Here is a 19,817-nt window from a genome sequence, read left to right as displayed (position 1 = left end):
GCACAATTGTCACTGTTTCACAGCATCCATCAGACAAAATGACAGCCTCTACATCATTAATCATTCCATATAATAGATATAAAGAGAATCCTGTCACATGATAAATGTCTCCCACTTTGAAAATAAACGTCTATTTTGCCTTGGCATTTATCAAGCAGCAGTTATGTGGTTGGCAACATTCTATTCCAATGACATTATCTCAAACAGACCACATGGAAAAATCTGAAATTACCTCTTTTGTGTGTGTATGTGGGGGGAGTAATTTGGTTGCAGACCATATTCAGTCTTGCTAATAAAAAGAATAGAGGACGGTGGCATAGAGAAAATGAAAATAAATTCACTGCCAGTTTTAGTCCTTTCTCAATAACGTTATTAGAAGGTCCTTATTTCAGAAGCCATCACTGCCCATTTTGCATTGACGATGTGTAACTGATTTTTAAAAAGCACTTTTGGGTTGATTGCCATGCTAATTTAACACTATGCCGAGCATTTTCAGATGTAGATTACTATAAATTAGGCACCAATTTTCAAATCTATGTACCTGAAGATGCAGCCTTTATTTTCAGGAGGAAGGCTGAAGATGCTTGGTATTTTTGTAAAGTGACAAGCAATATATAAGGCAAAGAAAAAGTTAAATATTAAATGAAAAGTGAAAAATGTCTCAACATTTCTTGAAAGGGGTGAGGGAATTTTAATCTTTTATGTCTGCCTTCCAAGTTACCTGTCATTTATTTCCCCAAAACAGACATTTTAAATAAAAGACTGTCAGACATATTTAAGAGCTGCTCTCTGTTCTCACTTACTTCTGTTTTTTCATCAAGATGCACTTCTGCAGCATTCATTTTGGGTTTTTTTAAAGGCGTTATTTTCAAGGTTTCACTTTGCTCAAGAAAACTTGTAGGTTCTGAAGCTGAAGACAAGCTTTTAGAACTTTGCATCAACATTTCAATTTGCTGCTTCAGACTAGATAATTTCTCCCGTAAAGAAAGAATTCTGAAAGAACACAAGATTTTTCATTGTTGATGTTATAAAACAACAATATTTGTTGTTTCCGTGTTATAATTAAACTGACCTAGCTCTTATTACATATTGATTAGGTTCTGTATTTTCTTTCATTTCAAGACTGATCTCATAATTTTACAAAGAGTTGTCCATTAAAGAAAGTGGAATTATGGAATGCATTAGCTTCTTGCATTAAAAATGGTGAGAAATATTTTAAGTATTCCTCTCTAAGAAAAGTTTTTCTCATCCAACCAGCACAAGGTGGGCTGACAAGCTACGTGGCAGGAGCTGCAACTCTTCTTGGCCCATTATTGCTTCCCCTCCACCTGCACAGCAGTTCCAAAAATTCTGGGGTCAGATGAATGACAAGGAAGAAATAATGAAAAACACCATAGGATCTAAAATGAAGGGCTAAGTCTGGGGCTACAACTGAGAAAAATTCTTCCATGCTCAGACTTGTAATATGGGATGGAGAAAGTAGCTGATTCAGTGAGAGAATGGGAATAACTGCTGGGACCGCTTCTGAGATTTGCTACTGTTTTCTTACGTTGGATGCCAGTGTAATAAAATTAGCATGGCTTACTCAGTTCTTTAAGAATCAAAACTAAAATGCTAAGGTACTGAAAAGGCATGTTTGGATGAGTTTAACGCTGTGTACAACATCTTACAGTTTTTATAGTGAAAAAATATCTGAAAAGTGAAAATGAATGCTTTTAAAGACTTACAGCTCTTTGATATTTTGTACTTTGTCTTCTCTCATCCTAAATGGTTGACTGATCTTTAATACAGCATGAAATAAAAGGATAAAGTCAGTGCTTATTTACCTATCCAATGGAATCCACAAGTGGCCTGAAAACATAGACGCTGAACTGAAAATCTTGATGTTGCTAATCTTGACAGGCTTTGTATTATAAGCATAAAGCAGCAAAACCTGTAAAAGGGATGGAATAGGTAAGCTGTAACACAGTACGGTATAGTAGACCTGAGCTATTTCAGTGATACTAGATTATAATAACTATCTAATACAATGTACTGATGAAGACAGTACTTTGAAAACTGATGACTGACTTTTAAGAAAGGGGGGAGTGTGGCCTTGTATGAATTTGTTCTATACTCAGTTTTCATACATATTAAAGCAATTTAATGATGGATATAATTTACAGAGGTTTGAAAATTAATTATACCCTATAGGTCACCATCAAAATCGCAGGCTCGTCCTGATCCTGGTCAATCAATCCCACTCATGCTTATGTCCAAAGTTCCAACTTCAGGTAGGCTGAACAGTGACCTTTTACTGAATTTCTAAAGGCCCTGTGTAATTAGTTACATTTGCTATATGGCCTTGTGCATGGCTGCCATCCTACTAGTTTTATATCCACGAAGGGCACATAACTCACTAATCTAGTAAAGCTGTATCAATATAAGAGCACAAGAAAATGAAATAGAATATTCTCATCATTCACTGAATTGATTTGCTATTATGATTGAAAATATGCTTCTTAGGGGTAGCTGAATATTTTGACTATATGGAGAATGTCAAGAATATAGCATTCATACATTAATCATTTTCAACAGTTGTCTTTGGACCTATAATGATCTGTAAGGTCATACTAAATTAACCTGCAAAGCTGTATTGAAAAGTACATTATATGCACTAACTTCACAGGGCTGCTATCAGCTTACTAATAGAGATAAAAAGAGTCTAGTAGAAAATTTGACACTGATATGTTATGCCAAAAGGTTTGGAGATAACGGATTTCTACTGCAGTAGCAGAAGTTTTACCTACGTCCTGTTCCCTTGTTTAAAAATAAAACAAATTCTATGTCCTAGTCTCTTGCTTTCCTGCAACCCTCCAACCTCTCTCATCTTTCATGTTTAGTCTGATTTCTTAGGGAAATGAGGTTTACAAAATCCCTGTATACGTGTATCTTTGCTTTTCCGCCAGCCTCCCACCAAATAGTATTGTTTGAACGTATCGGTCAGCTCTAACCAAGCTTAACAGAGTGGAGGTCTGGAAGACATCAAGGACCTGCAAAAGGCATGAACACAACATGGCCTGGAAGCTCTACATGGTCAAAAAAGTCTTTCTTTGGGCTGCCACCAAAAAAACTGTCAGGGCATTCTGTTTGTCCTGCATAGCAAGTTTGCATCAGAGTAAATATATAGCTCCCTGCTGCCCAGCTTGCCAATCAGCCTATGGATAACTCAGTTAAAAAGCTGATCAGTCATAACACAAATATTCATTGGAAATGAGACTTAATGTGTTCCAATACCGATGGAATTGCTTTATTGTAGTTATACCTTAGTCTCTGTACGGTTTGATTGCTTTGCCAGAGAAGGAATGTACCACTGAATGTTAATTTCCTTATTTGAAGCATTTGCTGCCCTACTCTCTGTCTGGCTGTCTGCTTCTGCAATGACAGAAACTGGAGAAGCTGTTCTCACGAGTGACATCTTTGATGTAATTCCAGTAATTTCAAGAGACATCTGAAACACAAAAGAAAACTGTAAATTTTATTTTTCTAGTGTAACATGCAAAATCTGTTACAATCAAGTGCCTACTAGAATCGGTATGACTTTCACTCCTGCACAAAAATTATGCTTCTTTAGATAAGTGGGTAATTTTAAAAGGTGTCCATTTTACCAAGTTAAGGCTTTTCAAAGTTCACATGATGAGATATTTCTAAAGGTAATGCAAAGGACCTCTGGGCTGACTTAGAGACACCTGCAGTAACAATGATTGTTACATTTGACTTAACTTCCTTGTGGCAGTATGGTTTTTGGTAAAAGATGTTATTTGACATACTGACCGTACAAAATGTAGTGCTGGAAAAGTATTCTATCTGCTATACATATTGATAATTAAAATAGTAATCTGAATGCTAGACTAATGCTTTATTTGTGTTTACCTATTTGTTTTCTCATTAGCTGTGCAACTAACAAAGGGTGACACCTACTGAAAATTCAGTCACTCAATTTGTGAGGAATTGTCATATGCAATATTTACTAAAATATAGAGAGAACATTAGCGGGTATTCACCACATAGAGTTTGGCCATCATTTACCAGGGAAGCAATGAAGGAATACTGTCAACCGGCATTCATTCATGAATAAAAGCCTTTTTTAAAATTGTGGAATATTTTATTTAATGGCTGAACAGCGCCATACCATTTCTACTTTTTAAAGTGTTACGCAGATCTGCAAAGACCAGAGGAGGCCAAACAGTGACATTTTGGGGGAGTGCAGAAGCTATTTGAATAAGTTGTTAGTGTCTCCATCATTGATTCCAAAATATGGACACTGAAAACAGCTGCCTGGGCAGTTAGCCCATTTTTAATTTTGAATGTTCATCACTGAAAAAAACTGGACAATTTTACCCACTTCAGAAAATACAGCTCAGGACCGATACAGGGCAGTAAATCCAGGTGAGCAGAAGATGGATTTTTCACAGTGACATAATCCTACTTCATAAAGCCAGTTCCTATCCCACATCAAAATATAGTAGAAGTGAAGATAAAGATGAAGTTACACATGCTGAAGTCATGCATGCAAGCATATGGATATGCCTTCAGTATGGCATGGGAGAATTACCTGGGGATGATTCATGCCACATAGGCTCTAAAGACTGAGGCAGTGGTAGCAGTGGCCATAACCCATGGTATGCCATGAGGTGTGCGTGGATCACCCACCTACTACAACGATCTTCTACATTCAGGATCCTACACCTTAGTCTTGGCAATGAATCACCCCCTATCCTGCTAGCATAGAGAGTGAACAAAATTGTGAGATAACACATATATGGAGATGGGAGCAACCTAATTTATGCCATGCCCTGAACTAGAGCTCTTAAAAGTCCATTTTATGATATGTATTTCTTTCTAAAACATGTGGTGTTTCCTGTTTCACTGAACTGCATCTTTTGTTATTTACATCATATTGAATCTTTTTGAGGAAGGATATTACAACTGCTCTTGTCAAACTGGAAGGTTGCTGAATTATGTACATAAATATTTAGCTCTTCAACTTTCTCAGAAGCCTGAAAATAACAAACTGCCTTAGTTAAGTGTTTGCAATCCTACATACTATCATGGAATGGAATAAAAAACAAGCATGCAAAATGTAACAGGGCACATAATTTTAATTATAGCCTTCTAAATGTAATTTGGCTGCTTTGTTTGGCAGAGCTGAAAAAAAAAATTGAAGAGTCAAAAATAGAATTACAAAGACACATGTAAGTGAAATAACCTTGTACATAAAAATCATTCCTTCAAAAATTATATCTATTTGTACTGTTAAAAATCCCCATACCAAATTAGAGTAACATTTTAAAAAATAACTTCCACAGCCTTCTGAATAGTTAAAGCTTCTAAAAATGTTGTGATAAAGATCAATGAAGCTTAGAATTAAAAAAAATAAGAGCTTTATGCTTGTTAGCTGTCTACAACAGTGAAGCTAACACATGATTTTGCAGCTTGCACCTGTCACGAACATGACAGTGAGCTCTGAAGCTTATTATTCTAGGACAGTGTAATACTAATTATGTCAAAAGAAGAGCAGACAGAGTAAAATAATTTTTGATATACAATGGCTGTTATAAATGTCACATACCATATATTTACAATTTATTCAGTGGCACAGTCAGCTCTTTGTTGGGAAATGAGTAATGATATGCTGTCCAACACCGCAGAAAGTTCACCAACTCAAGGAGAGCTACTTTCACAAAAGTATTTTAATTCATTTTTATCAGATTCTCATTCTCACTCCTCAAGGCTTCCATCTCCATCTAATACTGAACATAACAGGTGAAAAATAAACCACAGAGTACCCTGTCATTTTAATTTTTTAGTATTAGGATAATTATTAATGTGAGAAGTGGGATGGAGAAACTCTGAAGACAATTATTTTTACATTGCATCTTCAAAGACTGTTACTACTCAATATTCAATACATATGCCATGGTCAGCATAGACTCCAGAATATCAATTCAAGATTTCTGAGTAATATAGTCTGAGCTGCCTACACTTGAAAGCTCAAACAGTCTGTTCACAAGCCAGGGATATGAAAAGATTGATTTTCTAGCCAGCTGATAATCAGCAAAAAAAAAATGGCACACAAGGCCTTCAACAAATTTTGAGAAAAAGTAAATTATATATTTTTGAAGATCATGGTTTTATTATGGACTAAATTAACAATATAGAGGCTTCTACATACAAATTACAAAGCAAACATCAGGACATTTTTGGTGTGAAACACGGAGATCTACAAGATTAAAAGCCTCAGTCCTACCAAAACGCAGCCAACTTAATTAACTAACAATGAAATCTTCCTAAATATCATTCTGCTTTATCTTCTAAGGTCTAAATACTCTGGGCATGGGATAGAGATAATTTTTGCAGGAATGAATAACAGAAGAATATTTGCATTTGTTAACTATGCCCATCACTGCTTGCACAGGATTTTAGTTTGGCACTGATCCCCTGCATAATGAATTTCATTCTTCTATAGTACTCTCAGATATATCATCATTGGAACTAGCAAGAATCTGAGCAAAATGCAAGTATAATACATATTTTTGAATCATCAGAAAGAAAATAAGTACCTTTGAAGAATCAGCTGACCTACCAGGTGGCAATTCTGTACCATGTAGCTGTGCTGGGAAATTCTCAAGACAACACCTTGAATATTCAAACAAATGTTTTTTAAGAAAAGAATGCATTTCTGCTATGCGTTGAACAATCTCTGTGTCAAAAACAGAAGTAAAGTGTCCATCTCTTGCAGAAAATGATCCAGGTCCTGAATTAGGAGCAGCTTTGAAAAGAGATTTTTATTACATCATCATTTGCCATTAAAAAGTAAAGTTTATACAGCTACTCAATGTTCATAAATTTTGAAAATAGAGTAAAATATGTAAATTGATTCAATATCAAATAAATGCGTTTCCAACAATTATACTGATTATCCTTAAATATTACTAGGTTGTGCTACTTGTATTGCAAATTTTCACTGGAGATCTTATAATGAAACAAGCTCTGTTTAGACATTATGAAGTAGCATAAAATGGGAGGTGCAGTTTTGAGGTTGAGGTACTTAAATTTAGAAGTGTAAGCATCAGTATGTTCACTAGATGTCTAAGCACCCACTAAAATAAATACTTATTCAATACAGTCAAAAGAAGCTCTATGAGCTCTTAAGACTCTAATTTAAACAGCTAGTAGCTGATCAGCTGAATTGCTCCCTAGGCTCTATCATTGCTAACTGCAGCTGAGACATTCATGCACATTTTGACACCTACTTGTAGACCCCTTACTGTCCTTATAGTTCTGTGGTGAGTTAAAATACTTTCCTTTCATTTGGTGCTGCAACACAAAACCCAACCATCCCTGAAATTATTCTTTTCAGAGTTGCTAGGTTTCTCTCTAGGCAGCACCTATATGTACAAGCTAGTTCTGTTCTCACCTATCAGGTTGTCACTTGCATATCCAGCAGCTGGCCATCAGATACAGATGCATAGTATTAGAGCCCTGAAATGAATGGATTTTGAAAGGTCCTATCTATTACCATCTTTTGTCTACAGAGAAATAAACGAAGTATGTACATAACGTCTGGGGGTTTAGTCAAAACCCATGCAATAATGCTCAGCCTTCCCATTTACACTACGCTCAATTCTGACAAACAAGACCCCAAACTGAACAGATTTATTTCTGATGTGACTTAAGCCTGATGTATCTAGAACTAAAAATAGAGTATGAATTTTTTAAAAATTGCTTCAGATATAGTAATAGCAATTATGTTTTGAGGGATGCTTTTCCTGGTACCATGAAGACTTATGAATAATTATGAAAAAAGGTAATAATATCTTCACTTACAGCACTTCTAAACTGACACAAATCTTGACTCCAGTGAAGATTTTTTCACATTTATATAATTTAAAGGAACTCAAAATGAGACTATCTCAGACGATGGCTTTAGAATCTGACACTGTTGGCCCCAGAACAGTATCTCACCTATGGCAGTTTTCTAGAAGGAAGAAAAAATTCATACCAAATAGGCGGTTTGTGTTATCAAGCCTCTTTAAATAACTGTGGTAACGGATTAAGTGAACCCATGTTATTGTCTCTCTCTTCCGGCTGGCCTTGGTCACAAGACTTTCTGTTCCTTCACTTTGGCTCTGTTTGTCTTGTATGATTTCTTTATTTCCAGTAGAAGATCCTGTGGGACTTTCAGAGACAACGTTGTATCCATCTGTAAATCCAATAACAGTTCAACAATCACATTAAGTGAATAGTTGCAATTCAAAAGCTATTTCTGCATTGTGTTCAAACTGACTAATCTGTAACTAAAAATTTAACTTGTGAACTTGCTTATGTTTTTCATAAGAGGAAAATTCTTTCTATTCTGCTTTAATATTAGTTGAACTAGTAAGGAAACTATTTCTCATATCATGGCCAGGAATCTGACTGGTCCTTGCAAGAAGCTGAAAGGGGTAGAGAGCAAGGTTCGTTCTTTCTCTCTGAATTTAAATATAAAACCATTATTTCTATACATTGTTCAATAGCAGATATTTAGTAAATGGAAACAATACTAGGAGTCATAATTCATAATTACAGGAGTTGGAACTTCCCAGTTATATTGACCTGAACTCAGAAGACTTAGCCACTCTGAAATGTTTACTGTTAGATTCAATCCAGTCCCTTTTAGATATTAAGCACGTTATCAGTGAAGTGTGTTCTTGAGTTTGGACTAAAAAAATTTTTTTTTTTGGTGCATCCTAAAAGTTACACTTATGCAAAAAGAGGGAAAAAAATTAGTATAGTTATCACTGTATCACTGCTTATATTTTTTTCACTGTATTAGTACATGGCTCTCTCAAAAGCCTACACAATTCTTCTGCCGTTTCTCATCCCAAATTGAACAAACATTACATTACAGTAATTCCCAATAGTAAGCTTCCAGAAAATAATTGTGTGCTTATACAAAATCTGAATGTCTTCATTATTCCTGATATTTCACTGCCAATTGTAAAAACAGAATTTAGTTAAAATGGCCACATTGTTTATAGATGAAATTTAAACAATGTGTTTTACTAATGGTTTTTCAGAAAATATTTAGCATGCTGTGCTCATCATTTCCATTTCAATTTACCTTTATATATTTTGGCCTACTATAGCTTTTCTACATTTTCTATTCTTCTTTGTATTGCCTAACAGAACTATCAGGAGAAACACCTGCTGCATTGGCTAAAAGAAAAAACCATCTGTAATTATAAGCAAATGGAGCTAGTACAAAACAATCAGATTGATGGAAGGTCTTAGCATACAGCACTTGTTTTCATAAACCAATCAAAGCACATATGTTTAAACACTGTACAGTAAGTAGACATTGCTCAGCTTTGCCAGCAACTATCAGGCAGAGCAATTCTTTCTACGTCAGTCACTTGGGATGATTGAGATGAAGCCACTGAACCAAAACTTATCACTAAATTAATGGTTCCCAGTTTAAAAATAAATATATATATCTTGCCTTAGTGTTTATATAACATCTAGCGACCATTATCCCAGAATTCCTACTTTAACTGATTTTTATTTTTATAATCAAAAACTTCCATTTCATCATCTCCATTAGCTGTAAAATAAATGCAGAAGTTGGAAATAAACAAAGACAAAGTTCTACCAAGCTAATGGAAGCATCTCTATGGACTGGAAAGACAGTGAAAATTTTTTTATTATACTGACTTTGACTTTTAGAATACAGCTCCCAGGCAGATAACTTGGCAAGGTTTGGGGTTTGTTGGTTTTGGTTGTTTGTGTTTGGTTAGGATGGTATTTTGGGGGGCAGTGAACACGGAGAGACAAGCTAGTCAACACCAACATGTCTTTGCAAAATCAAAAGAAAAACGGAAAATTTCTGTGGAAAAGTTAATATGCCTGGGGAAGAAAAATCTGTTCTAAGTAAGTGTTTGAAAAAAAGCAGTGATGATTGATAGGGGGGCCAAGACCTACTATAGAAGTCTGGGGAAGACCTGTGACGAAGTTCTATGTGTTCTTCTAAAAGTATGGCAGTATGTGCACTCTGTCTTTCTGAGCCACAGTATGCAACCAATGCAATTTTTCTTAACCTATTGAACACATGAACAGGCTGATATTTAAAGACCCATTAGGTCTACTCAATGTTTTGTACTGCTATGCAGGACGAGGATTTTGCTTTTACTTTCTAAATTTGACTTATAATTTTTCATAAATGAAAATTAGATATTAAAAGTATTACTAGATGACATGGCATATATAGTTTATTAGTTATTTAATGTTCTAATACTATTAGATATAAAGGAATACCAGATAAGAAATCTCTGTACGAGGCAAGAAGATCCATGGAAGCAAATTCTGGGATTTTCTGTTGCACTGCATCCTTCATGCTGTGTTCTTTAACACTCTTCATTCCAATTAACAGCTGAGAAGCAAGCGCAGCTTCACTGACCTAAAAATAATACTTATACTATTCAGAACCAGTTCACTACAATATTTATTTAAAATCTGAGAACAGCAAGATGATGACAAAAAATTAATTACTCAACATACTGTATTTTTAAAAGTTAGGAAAATATTCTATTTCTCTCTGACATATGGTACATACTATACTTAAATAACTCATTACTGGTGACAGCTTAATTACTACGTAAGTGATTTCAAATCAGATATCCTCACCTGGATGCCACTGATGTCTACCTACATGTCAAACACATATCAGGCAGTGTGCTGATTTATTTGCATTGAATCAAAGTTGAGGTAAACAGAGTCAGATCTGTCCATGAGAGATTAAATGCACTACTCAGGCAGTGTCCATTTTAATTTCCTCAAATAAGATCCATGCCAGAAATTTCAGGAAACCTTAATTCTTGTCTTGTTTGCGTTGTCTTGTTTGTTTGTGTAAGTAGCATAAGATGAAATGAAAAAAAAACCCCAAATTACCTCTTCAGAATATTGTACCAACCTGTGTAGCTGCTCTTACTGCAATCCAGGCTTGTACTTTGTAACCTTCTGATTTCAGAGCTTCCTCAGGAGAAGAGAGTTCTCCAGAAGAGTTCTAAATTTATACACCAGATCATAATTAGGATTCTAAATGTATTATGGTAAAAAATATTTTAAATATAGAAAAAAGTCTTCCTACTGATAGAATTATTGTTTTATTTGCAAGTTGTAAAAATCAGCATTGATTGTAAATCCATAAATTAATTGCTAAAATTGAAAAAAATTATCCAGAGCATACTAATTGGCTGCTCCTGTAAAAATTTTCTCAGAGCAGCTCACACTGGCGTCATTACTGTATACAGTTTTGCTATAATTTTCCATTTTCTAGAATCTTGATTACCTCTTTGCTCTATGTTACATACTATGCTTTGAATCTATGGCTTGTAGCCACTTTAATGCCATTAACGTAGTTTGTATTTCTTCTGATGTCACTCATATTTGTAATGAAAAGTTGAAACCTGGTGATGTATAAATATTACCACTTAAAATCCAGGTTTGAATGTTATGTTTTCTTTGCAAGGTACAAATTAATTAGTACATAATCAGCAATCAAAACACCGTTGGTTCTGTTTCTTCCTGTTTTATACAGAAAAATACTTTAAATGTTATCTTTCAATGCAATAAACATGAGAAATAGCATCAAACAAGATAAAATTCTACTGCTGTACTATATGATTTCTTTGTGTTATTTTTCTAGTAGGACTTTTAGTATCAGTATGATTTATAAGTCACTGTAAGTAATAGTGTGGCAAGGTGCACCATGTTGTAACAGAAATAGATTTCCTGCTTTGAAGAGGCCACTACCCAAAAGATAAAAAACATACGATTGATTTGGAAGACACCATCTTGTCTGTTTGTGACACACCCTCATTATTTGTGGCAAAATGCAAATTTAATAGTGCTATTTCAAGGTACGATCTTCTTATTAACCTGTAACAAACAACACATAGATCAATCAATGTTAGTATCAAAGTAAGCATTACAGTAATAAAACCTGACCCCTGCATAAGACTAGCCAGACAGCCTCACCAAATAAATCATTCATCCAGCTCTCATCATCTACTGAAAGTGTATCTTCTTTCAGAAAGCCATGTGATCCTGTTTTAAAGCCTTAGTGAGTCTAAAACACCCCTGTGGTATGCTTAACAAATAACACATTGATTTAATAGTATGTCAAATATAATTTGCATTATGTACAACAAGTATTCCATAAATAAATTGCAAATGTTTAGTAGGAAAACTGTAATTCTGCAAGGGAAGTGATCTTTCGGTACAGAATCTGTATGGACTCCTCTTCGTTCCTCAAGTTAAAGCATGTATTGATTGTCCTGGTCTCCCTGAAACACTGGTGGCTGAATTTGGATATATGCCTTCAGTCAAACTCTTCCAAGCATCAGCAGAAATACCCAGAGTGACCAAAACAGTCTTTGATTTCTTCACTGGGCTCAGCTGACGAACCTTCTCAGTTCTGTGTTCTGTACCAGAATACTCTACATCTTCAGACAGACTGTGCTCACCAGTTCCTGTTCTCCTCCTATACTTCCTTCTCCTTTCGGTTATTTTTACAGTATTATTATAAACCAGGCAAAAATCATCGACTTATAGTATCACAGAATGAGTTGGGTTGGAGGGGACCTTTAAAGGTTGTCTAGTCCCACCCCCTGCCATAGGCAGGGATATCTTTAACTAGATCAGGTTGCTCAGAGCCCCATCCAACCAGACCTTGGATGTTTGCAGGTACGGGGCATCTACAACCTCTCTGGGCAACCTGTTCCAGTGTTTCACCACCGTCATTGTAAAAAATTTCTTCCTTATATCTAGTCTAAATCCACCCTCTTTTGGTTTAAAATCATTAACCCTTGTTCTACCACTACAAGCCCTATTAAAAAGTCTGCCTCATCTTTATTAGAAGCTCCCTTTAAGTATTGAAAGGCCACAAGAAGGTGTCCCCGGAACCTTCTCTTCTCCAGGCTGAACAGTCCCTACTCTCTCAGCCATTCCTCACAGGGGATGTGTCCCATCCCTCTGATAATTTTTGTGGCCCTCCTCTGGACCCAGGCCAACAGGTCCATCTCTTTCCTGTACTGAGGACCCGAGAGCTGAATGCAGTACTCCCTGTGGGGTCTCACGAGAGTGGAGTAGAGGGACAGAATTGCTTCCCTTGACCTGCTGAAAATCACTATATCTGGAGAATCTCTGCAACATTCCTATTCCCTGTAGGTTTTTAACAGTCTTTTTATGCATGTTCCTCCTGGCTCTGTAGATCTCTTCAGATCTCCCCCATGAATTAGCTTTCCTAAGCACAGCAACAAACTCCTGCTCATGCAGTTACTATTCTGGACAGAGTCATATTATACAGAGTTGGCTGTTTATATAGCACAATAAATTCCAGCTTTGGTATGATTTCTACTGTACAGCTCAAAATAGGGCAAACTAAGTGGGAAAATGGCAAGTTCTGCACTTAGTTGGTGACAATTTAGTTAACTTTCTAGTCTTGCTAACTAAAAAGGATTTGAGACATCAAGAAACAACTTTAAACAATTCCATAGATATCAAAGGGCTTGAATAAAGGTGATTGGGTTGTTTAGTTCTCTAAAATAAGCAAGCCAAGGTCCATTGATGTTGCTGTATATTCTTTTTAGAAAGAGAGTAGCAAATTAAATAAGAGGGTAGCAAATTAATCCTGCAAAACACCACAGTCCATTTCTGTTCTATCTTCCATCATGCTGACTGCTTTTAGAGGTTTATTACTATGCTACTGCTTCTGTGTTCAGGCTTCTGGTTCATTAAATTAAGTAACAGAATACCAAAAAAAAGCAAGGTAAATTGCTGCCTTCACACTGTCTGTAACCAGACGTGGCACATTAGTCATTAAGACTGGTCAAGAAACTAAAAAAATACTGAAGTCCAATGTATCAGAGCAGCCTGACAGAATTTATTGGCTGGCTTGGCTCAGCACTTCCGGCGTCTTTTATGCTGATAACTAATGCCAAAGCCACTGTCCTGATATCTGTTACAAACACATTTCCTATGCTCCTTCTGCCTCTGTTCTTCTGACTGTTTCTGGCTGCTAACCTTTTCAAGCTGGATTTCTATTATCTGAAAGGGGACAGACCATAGCTCATCTTCTGAAATATGAATAAAACCCCTGTTTAATTGATAGCTCTGTTCCTAGTGTTGACAGAGTGGGTGAAAATTTGGAAATAGAACAGAAAACTGTAACTTTGTATACTCTAATATATGCTTTTAAATGTTCTCAGCATTTGTTTTAAATAAGAGAATAAATATACAGTAGCTCTTCTATACTGCAATAGAAGCAAACTCTCCAAAACGTAGAAGATGCTTAATAGAAGTCCCACACCAAATCTCAGAAAACTGTCAAAAAACTATATTCATGTGTGATTAAAATTATTTTGAAAGTTATATAGCTTGTTTCTTACTCAAATTTTTGGTCATGTTCCTGGCTGAGTTTTATAGCGTCCAACAGGGTTTCAAAAGCTTGAGATGACTTTTTATTGCCTGCTTCAGTTATCTGACGTTCTACCTTACCTAAGAAAGAAATACAGAAAGCAGATTTGCAAGATTTTATTCTTTTCCTATAAGACCCACCAGGAAAGTTGAACAACATAGTGCATTACCTATTCTCTTCCTGATAAGCAAAATCCTTTCCGGCTTGTTTAAAATGTAACACGCCATGCCAGTATAGCAATTTACTTCACAGAGCAGCTAAAATAATCAAACGTTGGAATCATATTGACTCCTAACAAGTAGCCATCCTAAGTAAAAGACCATTGTGCATGGAGAAGTTGACGCACAGGCACAGGCCTGTTCTGTGCTGCACTATGCTGCACAAACAGTGTGGCCTTCAGGCCTGTGCTGTGCTGTGCAGATCCCTTAGCCATGGGATAAATATAGCCTAGCTGTAACAGAAGAGCCTGTTTGCAGCATCTTCTTGGTATCAGTGATTACACCACCTGCCCTTTCTGTAAAAGTGCAGCAAGAATTTTTTATGTGAATATGCTTTTTGTTTGACGGTAGAAATGATGAATACAACTGTTTTCTTTTAAGAAAATCTTCTAACAGTTCAAAAGACCAAAATGAGGCAACCTTTCCACAGACGGGATCTGCGTGTTGTGCTACAACCTGATTGGAACCCATTCAATACTGCACAACTTGGGGTTCTCAGCATCTGAAGGGACATAAGATTATTTACACGATCCTCTTTTTCATTATAGTGTTAACTCCAATAAAAGGCATTTTAAGAGATACTTTACAAAGTGTGAGTGCCTTTCTGGCTGGGATCCTAACAAACCAACACCTCCTGGTGCAAAACATAATGCCACTAAAATCCAAATGCATGCAAACACTGTGTAATTCATTAGCTTTGTTAAATCTTTTAGAAATACTTTCTGAGCTTCTCATCTTTATTTCGGATAACATAGAGGTGAGAGATGTTCTACTACGGTTTTGAAATTATTTTTTGTGTAATGCATCCTGAACTATGTTGGTGTGATACTAAACACAGGAGAGAGATCTGCAGCTAGACAGGGTGAGAAATATCCAAATCTGTTCTATTTTTACAGTAAAACGTCTCCATTTTAAGAGAGGCCACATGCATAGCATTGCCTAGAAAGGCAATCATGATGTGCAAACAGGATTTTATTTACCTATCTGAAAAAGAAGTTCAGCTTCCATATCTAATTTTTTTGTTGCAGATGCTCTGCAAAGCTTCAATGCTGATTCTAAATGTTTGAGAGCACGTAGCCATTGCTGTGGATCTCCTCTTGCAGGTGTACAAGCTACTTTTTCAGCTAATGTGTGTCCTAAGGAAAACAAAAAAGGCAGTTCTTAGTAAATTATTTAATAGACAACCAATATATGCAAAAAGAAGCAACTTCCTTAGAACAAATGCTGTTACATATTTACTCTTACAATCCAATTCTCAAAAATCAGAGTGATTAATGGATATAAATACAGAACTATAATGTTGTTTCACTACTTTTTGATGCCACTGAGGTTTACCTAGGCCATCCAAAAGAAGCTCAGGCTACACAAATAAACCTTTCCACAAACTATCTGGAAAGAGTAGCAGTAAGCCACTTCATAACTTTATTTCACCTGGCAGTTGTAGGCAAAACCTAAACCTCTCTAGGCGGTTCCAAATTCCCATATTCCTTTTGTATTAACCAGTTCTAAAGGTTTCTTCGATGTATTGCATACCTCTCACATTGTACTCCCCAATATTCATCTGTAGTTGTAGGCTCTTCCTAAAAGAAATGTGGATTTGGAAACAGGAACTGGTCAAACATGTCCATTACTATGAGTGCGTCCGGCCATGCCTGCACTGGCAAGCAGTAAAGCACAGTAAGACTGGATCTCTAGAGCAAACCAGCTGGTGTTGAACACCTGACAGCCACAGCAGACGCATTTCAGAATGTTTACTTTAGACTAGGTCTATTCTAGTCCTAAGAGCTGAATACAAAGTAGTGGTTAGGGTGCACCGATGTGCTCCTGGAGCACATCTTCCTGAAGAAGAATCCACCCACTCTGAGGCTGCTCCAGAATGTGAACCAAAGTGCAGTAATGATTCTAGATTTTTCAAGTCCATTGCAAGTCAGATATACACCAAATTAGTTTAGCAAAAGGAATAAAGAGACAATATCCCTTTCTCTATATTTGCTATACAGCAACAAATCTCAGATCTTAAAGGTCATCTTCTGTTACTACGCAGCGTATTTTCAAGGTTCTATATAAAGTTATCAAGAAAAGTTGTTAAACTGAAGGGTGACAACAGTAACAGACACTATTTTTTTAATCACTATTATCCTATATGATTTGATATCATTAGTTAGTTCCCATATAATTGCTTCCAGAGAGATGGAACACATACAGGAATTTTTCACAGAATTAATGCTTTGTACTGAAGCTGGAAAAGCGTTGCTAACTTCCACTTAAAAAAATTAAAGTTCCCATTAGTTTCATCAAGCTGTAACATTAATATTTAAGCCTTTGTTGATTATAGTTCCCATAAGAATTGTACCTTGCTTAAACACATTGCATGGAGCCAAACAGGCATCTACTGTTAGTTTTCAAAATATTTTATTTGTGTATGAAAAGAATTTATTTACTACATTCACTTGTGATGCATCAATTTATCTGCTGTTCCATAAAATATGATTGAAAATGAATGAAAATTTTTAAATTATAATAATGACTTGCATTTTTCTTACCGATTCTCATTTTGACTTGGGCTAGCAAGTTTATATGTGGCAAGTAGATATTTTTTGTAGGTAGGACCAGGCAAGTCAATGTACTGTCTTCTGTTTGCCGTTCAATGGGCTCTCCACAAACAAAAATCTATGACAAGAGTATGCTTTGTAAAATCAAGTTGCAGACAGCAAATTAAATAGTAGTTTGAAAAAGTAAGTTAGGTATTGCAAAACCCTGGAACTCAAAGGTGTCTTGTAAAAGTGCACTAGAAAAGGGCTTGATACTCCCGAAGTCCTTTACTTCAGTTTGTGATTGTATTCTTTGCAGAGGAGTTTGGTAGCAAATAAACAATTTAAATGAACTCTTGATGAAATTTATTAATGTTAGGCTTTGGTTTCTAAAAGCAAACTTCCTCATATCAGTCTTTAAGAAATAGATCTCCCAAGTAACCCAAGCCCTAGAAAGAAATCGTCACTTCTACAAAGAAATCTGACATCCAACAGAGGCCAGAAAAGAAAAAGAAAATAACATGTACAGACCAGTCAAACTTTTCATTCATGGAAATAAGGTGATGGGGACATGCTGTAAACTGTTAAGTCTCTTGAAGGCTAGCAAGTCTCACAAGTGGAAATCTGAGTCTGAAGTAATTCGTATGATTCTTTATTACTTGAAGGAACAAATGTTTCAATGGATTAAACTTCTGTATTAGGAAATATGAAGGAAGGATCCAAAAGCTTTTCTTTATAAATTGTATCAAGAACGGGTAGAGGCTGCAGAGGTGCATATCTATTTTTGGATCACCAAATAGTTAAATGGTTTATTACTATACATTCCTCTCTCAGATTTCATGTCTTCAGATTTTTTTTTCCTTACCTATTTAAATTTTTACGTGGTAATGATTTCTTCATACTGATTTTAACCATCTATCAATCTAAATCATAAACAATATGCTACTTTATATAGATCTCCTAATTCAGATTATTCTAAGTTAAGATAAAAAGCTAAATTCTTGAACTTGGATGCTCAAGAGTTAGGAGTTTTATGAGATGCACATCTGCCCTGAGGTGCTGAGTACGAACATACCAGTACGAATGGGAGAAGTGAGTTCCACATCTCTTTAAAAGTCAAACTACCTATTTCAATTTTCACACATAAATGTATATTTTGCAAGTATTCAATATTTTTAAATTGTAAGAAAATACTGGACCACATACATGAGTATGCATGATGAGTATGCATAAATAAGTTTGGTAAGATGAATTACTTCTTTATACTATGTAATCTAGGGAAAATTGAAATGATCAGTTAATAGGAATAGCCCTTTTTATAAATTGTTAAAATAGTTTCCAGAATAGATAATTAAGACTGTTGGAAGGATTTGCAAATGCTGTGTAAATCACCAATATATACTCACTGCTTTAATGGTAAGCTCATGTGCCAAAATTAGTAAGTTTAATGGTTCCACTGTAGAAGAGCAATGTTCTGTATCCTCTACTGTTTGCAGTGTTAGTATGTCTGCCAGCAGAAGCATACTTTTCACAAGAATCAAAGAAGCTGGAGGGGAAATAAATGTATCCTCTTGGAGTAAACTGATGACATTCTGTTTGGACATAGACAACATAAACCAAAGTAGTTACTACCTTTGCTGTCTATTTACGAGGACAAATCACACAAAGTTAAAAAAAAAAAAATCTATTTCAGTGGCACTATTTCAAGCTTATTTAATGCTGGCATCAGCTGTTCTGACCACATGAAAAATGCGCCAAAGAAAAGTGAACAGTTTCTCCTTTGTGCTCAAACCTGCAAAACAAGTTTAATGCCTTCCACGGGACGTTTTTCTTGCAGGTCAAGAATAGCAGCTTGCACCATCATTTCAGCCTGAGTCTCAGTATCACCAAAGGCTTTTGCCTCTAGTATTACTTCTTCTATCACACTTCTGCGTTCAGCCACATCATTTTCTAAAAGAAGATAATATATGAATACTAAAAATACAATAGAAAAGATTTTATGGTATCTTCTACCATTCTTAAGCCACTTCCACACTAAAAAGTTACAGAAAATCTGACGTGATAGATTCCACATTTACCATTTCCTCAATTCTGAGCCAAATTTACTTTAGAGAGAAAACCCCCTTAGTTTTTAAACTGCACTTGGTTTAAGTTCATCCAAATACATTCTTTATATGTAAACCACCAGCATAAATAATTAGATTTTGTAAAGCACATGTCATTCTCACCCATATTCAAAAATCTGATCTTAGTTATCATTCCAAAATAGTAACAGCCTTCACGGGAATTATCCAGAATAGATAAAATAAAGAGTTTGGCTACAGACCTAGACTGTGATTTTGATACTTAAGTGACCATCAGAGTTTTTACTAAGTTCATAGAACTAAGGAAAGAAAAATACTTTATTCAAAACCAAACTGTAATAAATGTATTTTGTAACACCTCACTTAAATTCTTCAAAGAAAAAAGAATCTGGAACATTGTTAGGAGATATATAGGAACATTTCATTTATTGGAGATATAAAAAGTGGAAAAAAATTTGAGACTTTCAAATCTAGAAGTACATAGCGA

General features: G+C 35.6%; 1 protein-coding gene across 1 annotated transcript in view; it reads right to left on the bottom strand.

Moving 5' to 3' along the window:
* The window catches only part of CFAP54 (cilia and flagella associated protein 54), a 118,058-nt gene that overhangs the window by 3,315 nt on the left and 94,926 nt on the right, over window positions 1–19,817 (bottom strand). Inside the window, 13 exon segments of the mRNA XM_064458720.1 lie at window positions 804–993; window positions 1,827–1,933; window positions 3,305–3,490; window positions 6,603–6,811; window positions 8,045–8,245; window positions 10,336–10,477; window positions 10,991–11,083; window positions 11,853–11,958; window positions 14,469–14,577; window positions 15,696–15,851; window positions 17,259–17,385; window positions 18,653–18,838; window positions 19,039–19,196. Coding sequence (XP_064314790.1) covers window positions 804–993; window positions 1,827–1,933; window positions 3,305–3,490; window positions 6,603–6,811; window positions 8,045–8,245; window positions 10,336–10,477; window positions 10,991–11,083; window positions 11,853–11,958; window positions 14,469–14,577; window positions 15,696–15,851; window positions 17,259–17,385; window positions 18,653–18,838; window positions 19,039–19,196 — 1,970 coding nt within the window.

Source organism: Phalacrocorax carbo, chromosome 1 (assembly GCF_963921805.1).
Source record: "Phalacrocorax carbo chromosome 1, bPhaCar2.1, whole genome shotgun sequence".
Lineage (NCBI taxonomy): Eukaryota > Metazoa > Chordata > Aves > Suliformes > Phalacrocoracidae > Phalacrocorax > Phalacrocorax carbo.
This window is presented reverse-complemented; position numbering and strand designations above follow the sequence as displayed.